We start from the raw sequence: 13,288 nt of genomic DNA on the forward strand, positions 1-13,288 counted from the left end.
GGAAGTTCAGTTTCCATTATGGGTTCTGAAGGCCACTCTTTCCTGGGGTCACTGTACTACTGGACATTCTGTCACTTCCAGAGGCAGTTGAGTTGCTGAAGGCCCACAGTGGCTGATATTTTTATCTAGCCTTCCATAGACTTGATTGACAAAATCTGCACAGTGTCTGGAGGCAGATGTCACAGTCCATCTGACTTTCTCCCCTCTTCCTCAATCGGCATATGGCTGCTGCTCTCTGTTCCTTTGGGGATCTCAGATCTTAAGTGGGAGTGAGCTCAATCCCGAGCTTTGTCTGGGGGAAGGACTCTCAGACACCTGAGGCAGTAAACATTGGTAAGGTTTTTTGTCTTCATCTTGCCATTTAAGGAGCTTGTAAAAGTTCTGTCTTCACCTTCTCTAGCAGCATTTTTCACAAAGGGCAAGAGTCAAATTTGGAGTTACTGGGCCAGCTTGTTGATGTCTCTTCTGCTCAAGCTGATTCCCTGAAAAAACTCATCCCTGAAACTTGCTTTTCTAATCCTAGCCAAGATGCACCTTTGCTACTCCTGTGTCTCGGTATGTGTTGAGGGGTCTGAGAAAGTGTGGACTGGCAGAACCAAAGATTTTGGTTGTGTGCTGTCCACAGCTCTTCTCAAGCTCTTCCTGCTTTTTATTTCAGAGGCGACTACTCATTTGCTTCTCTTCTTTGCCATGTCTGTGCTGGTCTGTGCTCCCAGCTCAGCACCAGCCTCTTGGTCCCATTAACAGCTCCCTGTTTTTCTGCATTCCTTTGGCTGTTGCACTGACAGGAAAGCTCACATGCACCACCACAAACTGTCCCCTGCCTCTTCATGAAACGCTTGTTTTGTTTTCACTTAGCATTTTCTCCTGGTTATTACAGATTAACCCCTTTTTGATTACTCTATGATCACAAATGCTTTGCTGTAGGGCCTCTTGCATCTGGTGCAGTGATTACATTAACTGATCTCCTTGCATCAGCTGGGTGTGTGCAAGGGCTCCCCTGACACACTCCTCCATCCAGCACTGCAGGCATCCCACTGATGGCTGTGTAGGAACTGGGGTAGTATAGGACAGCTGGGGTTTGCAGAAAGGTGCAATTTATATTGAACCAGTTTCAGATATCTTCTGCCTGTCTCAGTTTTGATCATTCAGTCCCCCAGCTGTGCTATTAAACAATCTGGATTTTACCTCTTCTCCTCCTTTTCTGGGTGCTCTTGGCTCCAGCACTCAGCTGCTAGCACAGAGCAAGGCTGCTCTGAACCCCTGTTTCCCTGCCTGTGCTTGCCTGTAGCAGTCTCTTCTCAAGGTGTATGTAGCTGAAAGAATTCCCAGGCTGGGGTGGGTGTCCATAGAGCTCTGGAGACAGGCTGCAGATAGCCATGGGCTCAGACAGGCCATTGCCCACCACTTTTCCATACCAGCCCTGCTTTACTCTGCTGTTATCAATGAAAATTATGCCTTCAGCCATGGGTTTGGCTATTTCAGTGGTTTCTGATGCCTCTCTCTGCCCTCTAAAGCAGTACTGCCTTGAGCATACATACCTTGTGGGTTGTCAGCCCCCTTGCACTGTGTTGAACTAGTGAAGCCTAGTGACTAAATTGACTGGTCATTTACTTCTAGCAGAATATCCCTGCTGGCCTCATCTCCAAAGGACATGAGATATAGCAGCAAAGGACACGTGTTCCTCATGGGTCATGGACCTGTCTGGCCAGCTCCATCCCTCCAAGGTGCCAGTGACCCAGCATACAGAGCAGTGTCTGGGGCCTGTGTAAAGCCCTTCCCTGTGGGCTGTCCTCCAGTTTGGCAGGCAGGAGAAAAGAAGCCAACACAGGCTGGACTCAAGTGCCATGTGTGCTGCTGGCAGAAGTCAGCAGCCAGGAACTGTGAAGGACACCATAGCATGAGAGAGGTGAGCAGGGGCTGTGCTGTGTAATCCCCCCTGCCCCACTGTGCTGCATAATCAAGTGGGTGGATAAAAGGGAAGGAAACTTCATTTTAAAGCCGTCTCAGCCTTTGCTCAACCAGTGTTGGAGGGCATGGTCATTGTCCTTAGTGCTCTTGCAATGGAGGGTGCTTCTGCCTGTTATCAGAAGAAGGGTATCAAGCTAGTTATGGAGCTGTCCTGTATCAGGACAAACAGTCCCTAACAGAGTTGTCTGCTCCCTGTCCCAGTGCCAGAGAAGTTGTTTAATCTGGGAAGAGCATGTTTGCTGCTGGGAATGTGTGCTGCCTACCTGCAGAGGTGCCTGCTTGCCCCTGCTGGAGAGAGTTGAGCTGGCTTCCTCACCTCGCTGCCAAGCATCAGCTAGGCATTGTCCATGTCACCTCACAGCAAAAACACCCAGGGAACCCAGCTCCACCATCTGCCTTACTGCCACTGTCCCTGGAAGCAGAGACACTCATAGCAGGGCCCAGCCCATCCTGCTGTATTGATCAGAGTAGAAGATCGAGAGCCAGACCAGGCCCTGCACTGTGTGTGGTAGCCAAGTCAGGGTCTGGCACTGGCATCTCAGAGGGTGCCTCTCTTGCAGCACTCTGCCTGAACAGGGAGGAAGGAGTGCTTGCAGAAGCTCTTGCCATGACCCTCCTGAGCTGCAACACTTGTCCAAGAAGTGGATGTTCTTATCCCTCTGCTTACACTCCCCCTCAGCCACTATCTCCTCTTTTACTAGCTCCCCTCGCTCTTGCTGGTCTGTACAGCTGCCCTTCCGTGGCTCTGCCCCACAGACTGAGTGGTTTGGGGCTGATCCTGTTTTTTGCGGTTGGTGACAGTGCCCCCGTTTCCTCTGCAAAGCTGATCTTTGAGCCAGACCCCACAAGACTGCTGGTCTGTACATCCTTCCTGCCCACTATGCTCTGTCAGCCTCAGCTGATGTGGAAAGGGATGAGGGTGGGCAACACCCTTTGTCCAGTTTCCCAGATGATGTGGGTTTTCCCTCTGCCCCAGGCTGAAAGGATGATGCCTCTGCAAGCATTTGGGTTTTGCAAGCTTAAGGAAAGGGTAGAGTTCGGGAACACCCAGGGGAAGCTGGAGGGCTCTGACGCCAATGGCCGGATGCTGATAAGAACAGTAATGCCTGTCCATGGGGTGTGTGACACCAGCCCCAGGCCTGGCATTCCAAGGCAATCCCTGCCCTGCAGCCCAGGCATGGGCTGAGCTGTGCTGTGCAAAAATGCTTCAGCAGTGGTGCCTGACCCTAGCCCAACAAGCACCTTCATTCTGGGCTCAAGGGCATCAGTTCACAGTGCCTCAGAGGTCATACTCCCCAGTTTAATGCGAGGCTGGTGAAATAGAGGCTTGTTCTTAATGCGCTGAGCACCAGAGTCAAAGGATCACATAGGTCCCTTACCCCTGGCAAACTGCTTGGCTGCCTGGGTTGAAGCCAGGCTGGATGCAAGCTTTCCAGGCTGGAAATACTTGAAAACAAGTGGTTACTGTGGGGAAAGCCACAAGTCACTTTAACTGCCAGGCAAGAGCAGGAGGTTGAACATGTGCTGCTTGACCTCCCCAACATGACGGCAGCCCACTGCCCTGTTCCCACCTCTCCATGCTGTTCTGCAGGTGCCACTTCCCTGCAGCTCTGAATTTCATTTCTGGAGCTGAAAGCTTCCCTACATTCTTCCAAAAGCTTGAGTTTCCATGCTTGGCTTGCTGTCTCCTTGCATCCACCTCTTCGTGTTTCTGCTGGCATGGGATAGAGATTGTGACCAGAGTGTCTGTGCTGGATGTGGAATGTACTTTTCCCTTACAGAAATGTTAATGCCACAGTTGCGTGCATGAGAATAGGATTCAGTGGAAACTATTTCACGTCCTGGTCAAATTCCCCTCCATTTGCTGCAGCTCTCCCTCCACAGAGCTTGATGTTTCACCTGGGACTGACCCATCCATGAGCTGGGGAGAAGGACGGAGCGAGCAAGAGCCCAAAGCCCTTTTGGGCAAGGGCCCTTTTCCCCAGCCTGTTGAGCACACACCTGCATCTTGTCGGAGTACAGAACATTGCTCTGGGGGGTTCCAGTTGCCCTCCCATGTAAGAGCACCAAGCCTGTGTCCAGGCCCTGCAGGTGGTGGTACAATGCCATGGTGGCATTGCTGATCTAGGGAAACAACAGGGGTGCTGCAGAATAACCAAAGCCCCACACTGGATGTGATGGCCACAGTCCCCATAGCTCTCCTTGCCCCAGTCTTATGGTCTCAGCCCTCCCCCAGCCAGCCCCAGTGCTGCACCAGAGTGCCAGTTCATAGAAACCCTTCTGTTTTCTGTAAGGAGCACATGTTTCAATAAGGAGAAGCAGTGCTTCGGCATGACTAGTCGGGTTGTGCAAGACTGCTCGGTGTCCCTCCTCATCCCCCGCACAACAGGACCCAGGACGTCAAGGGTGTGGTTAGCCCAGTGTGGAGACTCAGCCTCAGCAAAATTCCCACAGAGCCAATTTTAGCAGAGCAGAAAGTGAGTGTCCAGGGTCCTCGGGTGAAAGGACAGGGCGCAATTCCAGGGTGGTGACTGGAAGTCGCTGCTGCCATTTTGCTGGCCTTGGTGGTGCAGTAGGTGACTCTAAGGGCACATCTCCAGGTACTGCATGCTCGGTCCGGTCCTGCTGCAGGAACTTGGCCTGGGACACGAGAAGCAGCACGGGCTTCAAAAGGCTTGAGGCACATTACCACCCTACGGGCACGTCTTGTTCTGCGTTGCCACCATGTGTAGGGCCACGTCTCCTCTGTGCCACCAGATCTCTCCTTTCTTCCATCCTCGCTTTCCACTGGGCGGGGAAGAACGCTGTAAGGAACCGGAGGTTATTGTGCAGAAGGCTCTCAGGCCAGAGCGGCGGCTCCCTCCTCTAACCCTGCGGCCGGACTCACCCCTGAACCCGCCGCGGGCTGAGCCGCACCCGCGGTTCGGAGCGTGCCCCTCCTACAGCGGGCAGGGAGCGCCCGCTTCGCTCAGCGGGAGCGGCCTCCCGGGAGCCATCGGAACCGCGGGGCGGAGAAACAGGGCCGGTCAGCGGGGCTGGATGGTGCTGCTGGGGCGGGAGTCGCCTCTGGGCGAGTTTTGGCCGGCGCCTGCCCCCGCCCGTAGCCCTGCGCGGCCTCCGAAGCCGCGGGCGGGAGAACCGAGGGCGGCAGCGCCCGACGGGCGCAGGACGTGCCGGAGCGGACCGGGACCGCAGCTCCCGCCGCGTGGCGCGGCCGCTGTTCGGTGCGGGACTGGCGGGGCGGAGATGCGGAGCGGGGCGGTCGGTGCGCACCGGCGGGCGGGAGCGGGGCGGGGCGGCCCCGGGCCCCTTTGTTCGGCGGGAGGCGGCGGCGCGCCGCCCCACCGCTTTGTCCGCCCTGCCGGCGGGAGCCGCTCGAACCGGTGTGCCGTGAGTGGGGCGGGGGTGCTGCGGGAGGAAGCGGGGCGGAGGGGCAGGGGGAGGGAGATGGGCAAGGGACGGTACCCCGGGCGGCCGGAGCCCCAGGCGTGGGCTGGGGCCGCGGGCGGGTGGAGTCGGGGGCTGGGAGTCTCGGACAGGCGGGGGCAGCTGGGCTGGAGGCCCTCAGGGCGTTGGAGTCGGTGGGACCGGGGTCCTTGAGAAGGCCGGGTTAAGGGCTGGGTCCCCAGGGTGGCAGGGATCAGTGGGACGGCGGTCCCGAATGGGCAGGGGACGGTGAGCCCCAGGGTGAGATGCTTGCTGCTGTGCCCCTGGGCAGGGAAACTGGGCGTCTCGGGCAGGGCCGAGGGGACTGGGAGCCCGACTCGGGGGGACTGGGGTCGGTAGGACTGAGGGGTAGTTGTAGGGCCCAGCCAAGGTGTATGGTGCTAGTCCCGATTCCCAGCGTAGCCGGGAGGCCCTGGGTGGCTGTGCTGCTTTGAAAACTGGCCTCTGATCACCTGCCCCGGGTAGGGGACAGGCTGCAGGTAGCTCTGTGCTGCCCTGGCCATGCCCACTGCTGCTGCCATCCCACGTGTTCAGCCATTCCCATGCCACACTTCCATGGCCACCACAGCAATGCCACCCTGTGTTTTTGCTTTTCTTGGGCTTGGTACCTGGCGTGGTTTGACACAGCTCGGGCTTTAATTCCTGGAACTGCCCTTCTGCCTGGTCCTCTCACCTTGTTCTTCAGCCTGGTACCAGGGTAGTGTGCTGCTAGAGATTAGGGTAAAGGCAGACACAAAGCATCCACCTTCCAGGAAGGTGGTGGGGGAGCAAGGCTCGCACCTGGGAGACAGGGCAGGAGTGAAACTTTGCAGGCATATGACCACAGGACGATGGTGGCCCGGATGGTCTGAATTTGGGTGCCTAGTGCCAGTCCGTGCCACATCCTACAGCAAGAGCATGTCCTGAGCATGGATGCTTGTGCTGGAGGGACTCTTAGGTGAGGTTGGTCAGGAGGCTGGCTGAGCGTAGTGTAAAAAAATCTCTTATTCTGGACAATACTGGAATCAGTGCAGCATCTATCATCTTCTGCAGGGACATGCCCTAGCCTGAGGTGATAGGATGGGGCTGGCAGGGGCCGCTGGGGGCTCTGCACAGACATATACCCTCTGCTCGCCGTGGGCCATCCCTGCCACCTGCTACCCTGGCTTGCATCATCTCATGCACAAGCTGCTGAAACCAGGGGTGGCAGTGGGTGGTGTGGGTGTCTTGTATCTTATTTGGCCGGGAGATGTGACATGGTCCTTGTAATTTCCTCCCCAGTCTCTGGTGTCAGGTGTTTTGCCCAGGCTTTGTGCAATTCCTCGGCTGCCCCACTCTGCCCCTTGCTATCACTGTCCTGCCCTCCTTGCCGTGGAGGTGCAGGGTGGTGTGAGCACTAGCCACTGCAGGCTTTGGAGGCTGGGGTCCTGCAGGAGAGAGGGCACAGCACTGAGGTTTGGTGTGAGAGTGATGCTGCATTGCTACTGGCCCTCAGAGGAGAGCTCTATGGAGTGATGAGGACGTGGCTGATTAGCATGTGGTGGGGGACGCTGCTCTGGGGACCTGCCCCCCCCCTCAGCCAGGGCTCAGGGCTGGCAGCTGCAGTGGGCCAGTGGAGCTGCCATGTGTTGCCTTCCTCCAGTGACCTGTGGACCCCCGTGGGAGGGTATGAGTGCTTTCACACGGTGCCATACTGGTTAGGGACCTGTCCAGTGCCAGGTGATAAATGGGTGCTGTGGCACCAGGGGAGAAGGAAGTGATTCTGCTCCTGCCTGTCCCCTCACAGTCCCCAGCTGGCGCTGCCCTTCGCTGGCATGTTTGCTCTGGTTGTGACTGTGCTCACTTTTCCCCTACATATGTCCCTGCAGGCAACCAGGATGTCCCAGCCTTTCCCCATCACCTCCACCCACCTGGCTGGCAGCAGGGTGGGAGCAGGATGCAGGCAGGAGCAGAGGGAGGCGGTGCTGAGCAGGGGGTAAAGTTTTGAGGAGGCAGCTTCCTGAGCAGGGCTGTGTTTATGGATCTGTGCATAAAGGAAGGGACACTGGTGCTGGAAGAGAGAGTGGGACAGAGCTGGACTAGAAGCTGGCAGACTTCAGGGTCCTGGTGAGATGCACGCATGTTTGCTCAGTGCCTCTTTGGCTGCTTCTTCCTTGCAGGATTTGAGTCAACTGCCTGGTCAGGATGAGCTGGAGTTTCCTGACGCGGCTCCTGGAGGAGATCAACAACCACTCGACCTTCGTGGGCAAGATTTGGCTGACTGTCCTCATTGTGTTCCGCATCGTGCTGACGGCCGTGGGGGGCGAGTCCATCTACTACGACGAGCAGAGCAAGTTTGTCTGCAACACGCAGCAGCCGGGCTGTGAGAACGTCTGCTACGACGCCTTTGCGCCCCTATCCCACGTCCGCTTCTGGATCTTCCAGATCATCATGGTGGCGACGCCATCGGTGCTCTACCTGGGCTTTGCCATGCACCGCATCGCTCGCATGCCAGAGTCCTCACGGCGCCGGACACCGGCAGCCCGGCGGGCGCGCATGCCGGTGGTGCGCCGGGGAGCCGGGCGAGACTACGAGGAGGCGGAAGATGACAATGAAGAAGACCCCATGATCTTTGAGGAGATCGAGGTGGAGAAGGAGAAGAGCCCAGAGGGCGGAGAGAAGCATGATGGCCGACGCCGTATCAAGCAGGACGGGCTGATGCGTGCCTATGTCCTGCACTTGCTGTGCCGCTCAGTGCTGGAGATGGTTTTCCTCTTCGGGCAGTACCTGCTGTACCGCTTTGAGGTGAGCCCCTCCTACGTCTGCAGCCGCAGCCCCTGCCCACACACTGTCGACTGCTTTGTGTCCCGCCCCACTGAGAAGACCATCTTCCTCCTCATCATGTATGGTGTCAGCGGGCTCTGCCTCTTCCTCAACCTCTGCGAGCTCTTGCACCTTGGTGTGGGGCGCATCCGTGATGCCCTGAGCCAGGCTGATGGTCCCCCACTCCCAGCTGGCGACAGCCCCGCACCACAATATCCCAAGAAAGCCCCCAGCGCCCCCCCCACCTATCACTCGCTGAAGAAGGAGCTGCCACAAGCCCCGCTGACCAGCGGCAAGCTGGACTACCGGGAGAGCCTGGCCCAGGGGCGCTTTGCCCTGGCTGGAGCTCCCCCGGTGCACGAGCTGGACCGGCTGCGTGAGCACCTGCGTCTAGCCCAGGAGCACCTGGAGGTGGCCTTCCACCTTCAGCCCCCACCGCGGCCCCCCAGTCCTGCCCGCAGCAGCAGTCCCGAGGCCAATGGCATCGCTGCTGAGCAGAACCGCCTCAACCTCGCCCATGAGAAGGGGACCGCCGCCTGTGACAGGACCACGGGTGAGCCAGGAACGGGGATGGATCCACCCACTGGGGTGGAGGCGTGGGGGGCTGCCCCGAGGCTCCCCTGGAGAGAGGGTGCCATTCCCCCTGGGGTGGGTGCTCACCTGCTTTTTGTTCCCCACAGGGCTGTGAGTGCTGCCGGGGACAACAGCGGTGTCTGCTGGACTGGCTGCCACCGCCATCGTGGGATAGGCATCCTGCCAGGAGCACAGGGTGAAGGATGTCACACACCTGCCCAGTGGGGCAGTCTAGGCAGCACTGTCCCAGTGGGCAGCAGAGGGATCGGGGGCTGTGGGGTTCATTCCTACTTAATTTTCAAAAAGGGAATATCTTATTTTTGTACGTTTTTATAAACTCATCAACATGTGCACCCTGGCATTTTTATACTCCATCCCAATCTCCACTCTGGGCCTGTGCCCTCCCCCATCTCCTGTTTCACCCACTTTTCCCACACCCATTTTCCCCAGCATGTTGTCCTCACCCCTCCCTGTGCTCCCCATGCCCTTTGCCACTCACGGCAGCACCCACTGGTGCTGTGCATGTGCTGGTGATTTTGGTACTACCCCCTGAGATGTGGGGGACTTAGGGGAGCAGGCTGGGAGTCTGGCTGGCCAGGCCAAGCTGTGGGACTGAGTGCTGGGCTTGGATTACTCTTGGAGGAGGTGGGAGGGGTCCTGGTGGCACTGTGCTGCCAGAAAATGACTTTGTGGCCTGGGGGGCCATGCTGCACAGCATCCTGGCACGGGGCTATGAGTTGCGGGGCTGGCCTGCTTGGAAATGTCTGTGTGGAGGTCGGGAGCTGTCGTTCCCACTGCCTCCGCCCTGTCCTGGCAGGCTGCCCTTGGACCAAAACTTGTCTCCTCCCACTCTGGCCACAGGGCTGGGACCCTCTGCACGGAGCCAGACCCTGGCCTCACAGTGTGGGGACGTGGTGCCCCGAGCTGGGCTCGGCCGAGAGCCAGTGGAGCATTCCTCATCATCTCAGCCTGGGTCACATGGGGACTTTTGTAGCGTTGTTTTTTACTTGGAAATGATTGTCACTCTGGTTTTTTTTTTTTAATATCTATATTAGTAAAGGCTGAAGACGTTTTGTACTGAACTGCTGCATCCGCTTATTTGGGAGGAAGGGGTGGGAAGGGAATCCTGTGCGTCTGGGCTGGCGCTGCCGTGCATGCCTTGGGACCTCCCTGCTGCCCAGGGTGACTCAGTTGTTCCTGCCGTGCGGAGGCAGCTGTGGCCGGGGCAGCCTTCATCGTCCTGCTGGAGAGGGATTGCACTGGCCACATTCCTGTTTGGCCCTGTCACTGTCAAGGGGCCAGGTGAGGGGTTTTCCTCTGCCTTCCCATCCTTCCACCTTGTCTCCCCAACCCTCTGCTGCCCCTGTTCCTGCACAACCTGTTGCCCTGAGCAGAAGGGATGTTGCTTTCCACAAAAAGTGGAAATGGAACAATTTCCACAAAAAGTGGAAATGGAAATGGAGTGGTCTCCACTCCCCTGCCTGGGGCAGGATCAAACCCAGCCACCATGCCCATTTTGGTAAGCATACTCCAGTCCCCTCTCTGGTACCCCAAATCAGAGCTGGATGCCTCTAACAGTATTTGCCCATCCCTTCATTTCTCCATCTAGAAGCCCCTGGGGAGGTCATATCCCACTGCACAACTGCATGCCACCTCTGTGGCTGCCTCGGATGGAAGCTGGCATTTCCAGGCTGCTTTAGTAAAGGGAACAGGTTTATTTCACTCATCCCATTAAGCTTTCCAACACACTGTGCTGCTGGGAGAGGGCTCACTTGTGCCACATATGCTGCCTGCCACGCCACCAGTGTGAGGTCCCGGCATGGGCTCACCCAGGCACATTCTGATCCTGTTGCAGCAGCCTGGCTCTGCCTGGAGCACAGGGGGAGCTGTTGAACCCTGCAGCAGGAGCAGGACACCAGTCTTTGTGGGGGTGCAGAGCTGCAGGAGAGAAGCAGGTGGGGAGAGATGAGGGCTAATCTGGTTGCAGACAGCAGCCTGGCTTTGGCAGGGCAGTGATGCCTTTGCCATAGGCTGTGCCTATCCCTGCCCCACCATGCCCTGATTTGTTCTGAGCTGTGCAAATCAGGCAAGTCTGGCAGTGTGATGATACCTGGGCCAGCCCTAAAATCTGGCTTATGCAGGGGAGGGTGGTACAGCCAAACTGCCCCATCCCAGTGGCCAGGGTTCCACTGGGAAAACAACTCCTCCTGGGTGGGATCACGGTCTGGGGCTGGGCTGCAGGATGCCCTAGACACAGGTGCAGTCCTGGGCCAGGATGTTGGGCACGGTCTCGTACTTGAAGGAGTACCCGCCGTCGGAGGTGGTGCGGACGCGCAGGGAGCGCATGGTGCCGGGCAGGGCAGCGCAGCAGAGCTGCACACCCAGCCGGTGGCTCAGCCCGTGGCCTGCAGCACAGCTGCCATGGCAGTAGTGGAAAACAAAGCTGCTGGGATGCACGATCCATTTGTCCCAGCCCAGCTCCTCGAAGGAGATGTTGAGAGAAGCCCGGCGACAGTTGGTGTGAGCAGCCAGCTCCTCGGATGGACGCTGCAGCAGGCTCAGGGCAGCTGGGGACCAGGGCATGGCAGAGCGACGAGCCCTCTCACTGCTCTTGGCCCGGGTGGTGGCCACCAGGAAGGGCATCTTGTCCCCCTCAGCCAGGCAGGGGCAGCCAGGGCAGCGCACCAGGAGCACGAAGAGTGGCTGTGAGAGCTGGGGCAGCAGCACTGGGGCCAAGTGAAACACTATCCAGTGCTCAGGTGTCCGCTCGGCCATGGCCATCACCGGCACCCGGCCCTGAGGTGACAGGGCCAGCACATCAGGGGTTGAGTGGTTGGGAGCAGCCGAGGGACCAGTGTAAAACCATAGCTGGGCAGAAGTCACCACACGGCTCAGGGTGTGTGCTGAGGGCTGGAAGAGGTAGGTGAAAATCCCTTCTTCTTCCAGCAGCTTGTCTGGCTGTGTGGGATCACAGGGAATATCTGTGGGGAGGAAAACATGATCAGGGTGTGCACCCAAACATAGGGAGAATCCTGAATGCCAGATGGCAGGTGGGATGTTGCAGAGGTCCCTGGAGTGCTGGCAGGACACCTGGCTGCTGGCATTAGCTGTGGCAGCGTGCAGGAGAGCTGTCTAGTGCTGTGCAGCACCTTCTGTGCTGTGCCTCACAGCTGATCCCTGCTATGCCCAAGGTTGGTCCATTACTGTCACCCCTGTCCCTCAGCATCCTGTCCCATAGCTGTTTATCTTGTCCCTTTCCCCCAGAATCCATATCATGGCCTGTCCCCCAGTGTTCAGTGCCATAGTTGGTCATCCTGTCCCCTTCTCCCATCCTCTGCATCCTGACCATCTCCCAGTCATGTCCCATAGTTGCTCATGCTGCCCCCTTTCCTCCAGCACACACATCCTATCCCACCCCCCAGCATTCTGCCCCATCTCCTGCTGCCGTGCTTTATTGCTGGTCACCCTGCCTCATTCTTCAGCATTCTTCCCTGTCCCTTAGTATCCCAACCCACCTTCCAGTATCCTGCCCCATTCCCTAGACTCCCACCCTATTCTACCCTGCTCCTCAGCTATCCCCATGTCTCTGCATCCTGCCTGGCCAGCTGTTTCCCAGCCTCTCAGCACCCTCTTGTGCTGCCTGTCCCTCTGCTGTCTGTCCTGAGCTGTTCTGCCTGTCCCTGCCTGCCATACCTTTCCATCTCTTGGCTCTCCACCAAATCTCACCCATGTCCCAGCCTGGCATTCCTTCTTCCCCTTCTCCCACAGACCACCACATCAGCCTCTTCATCCTTCAGCATCTGCATTGCTCCAAACCCCACCCTGCCCAGAAGGGTTTTCATCCTTCTGCCCTCTCCATTTCATCAGCATGTTCTCACCTGTGGCAGGGAATAAGATCACCTGAGAGGTGTCCTCCAGCTCCTCTGGCTCCACTTCGGTGTTTTCAAGGACGTCTCTCCGGTGTACCCTCCTTGCTTCCATCTGTGGCTCCTCCTGGAGAAGGGGGGGACTCAGATGTTCCAGCACCCGAGCCCGCACCTTGGCCAGGATGAGCTGCCGGTCGGCACCCGCCCCGGTGCAGCTGGCCAGAGCGGCGGTGGGCAGCATGGCAGGCAGCAGGTGCAGGAGCAGCAGCATGACCGTGGGGCACACAGCAGGGTGGTGGCTCGGGGGGCTCTGCCGCGGGCTTCTGCCTGCCTGCCCAGCCCGTCTGCCCACTGCACTCCCCCCGGGGCAGGGTGGCATTGAGATCTATCTGACACTGACGCAAACGTCTGCTCGTTGTGAATATTATCTCTGAGCTGTGAAAGCGCTGAGACGTCTGGAATGCGAGGACTGCAAGGACAGTGTGGTCTGGGGGGGCCGGCGCCCGGGCAGGGGGGTGTGTGGGGGGGATGCTGCCGGGAACATTCGGTGCATGCGGCTGGGGTGGCCGGGTGGGCAGGGTGGTGCCAGGAACCTAAGCTGGCAGGGATGGAGGGGGTACCTTGGGTAAGTTTTGCAGCTGCTGATGCTG

At 58.2% G+C, this 13,288-nt stretch overlaps 2 protein-coding genes across 2 annotated transcripts; one reads left to right on the forward strand and one right to left on the reverse strand.

Moving 5' to 3' along the window:
• Nucleotides 1–7,456: 7,456 nt before the first annotated feature.
• Nucleotides 7,457–10,328, forward strand: LOC134047181 (gap junction gamma-1 protein-like). Its single transcript, XM_062498150.1, has 2 exons — nt 7,457–8,752; nt 8,880–10,328. Exons 1-2 carry the CDS (start codon nt 7,582–7,584, stop codon nt 8,885–8,887), a joined length of 1,179 nt encoding a protein of 392 aa, XP_062354134.1. The 5' UTR covers nt 7,457–7,581; the 3' UTR covers nt 8,888–10,328.
• A 691-nt stretch (nt 10,329–11,019) lies between these two features.
• Nucleotides 11,020–13,017, reverse strand: INHA (inhibin subunit alpha). The gene is made up of 2 exons (XM_062498615.1): nt 12,651–13,017; nt 11,020–11,753 (listed from the first exon to the last, which is right to left on the reverse strand). The coding sequence occupies exons 1-2, from the start codon at nt 13,015–13,017 to the stop codon at nt 11,020–11,022; spliced, it is 1,101 nt and encodes a 366-aa protein (XP_062354599.1).
• Nucleotides 13,018–13,288: the final 271 nt, after the last annotated feature.

This window comes from Cinclus cinclus, chromosome 9, assembly GCF_963662255.1.
Source record: "Cinclus cinclus chromosome 9, bCinCin1.1, whole genome shotgun sequence".
NCBI lineage: Eukaryota > Metazoa > Chordata > Aves > Passeriformes > Cinclidae > Cinclus > Cinclus cinclus.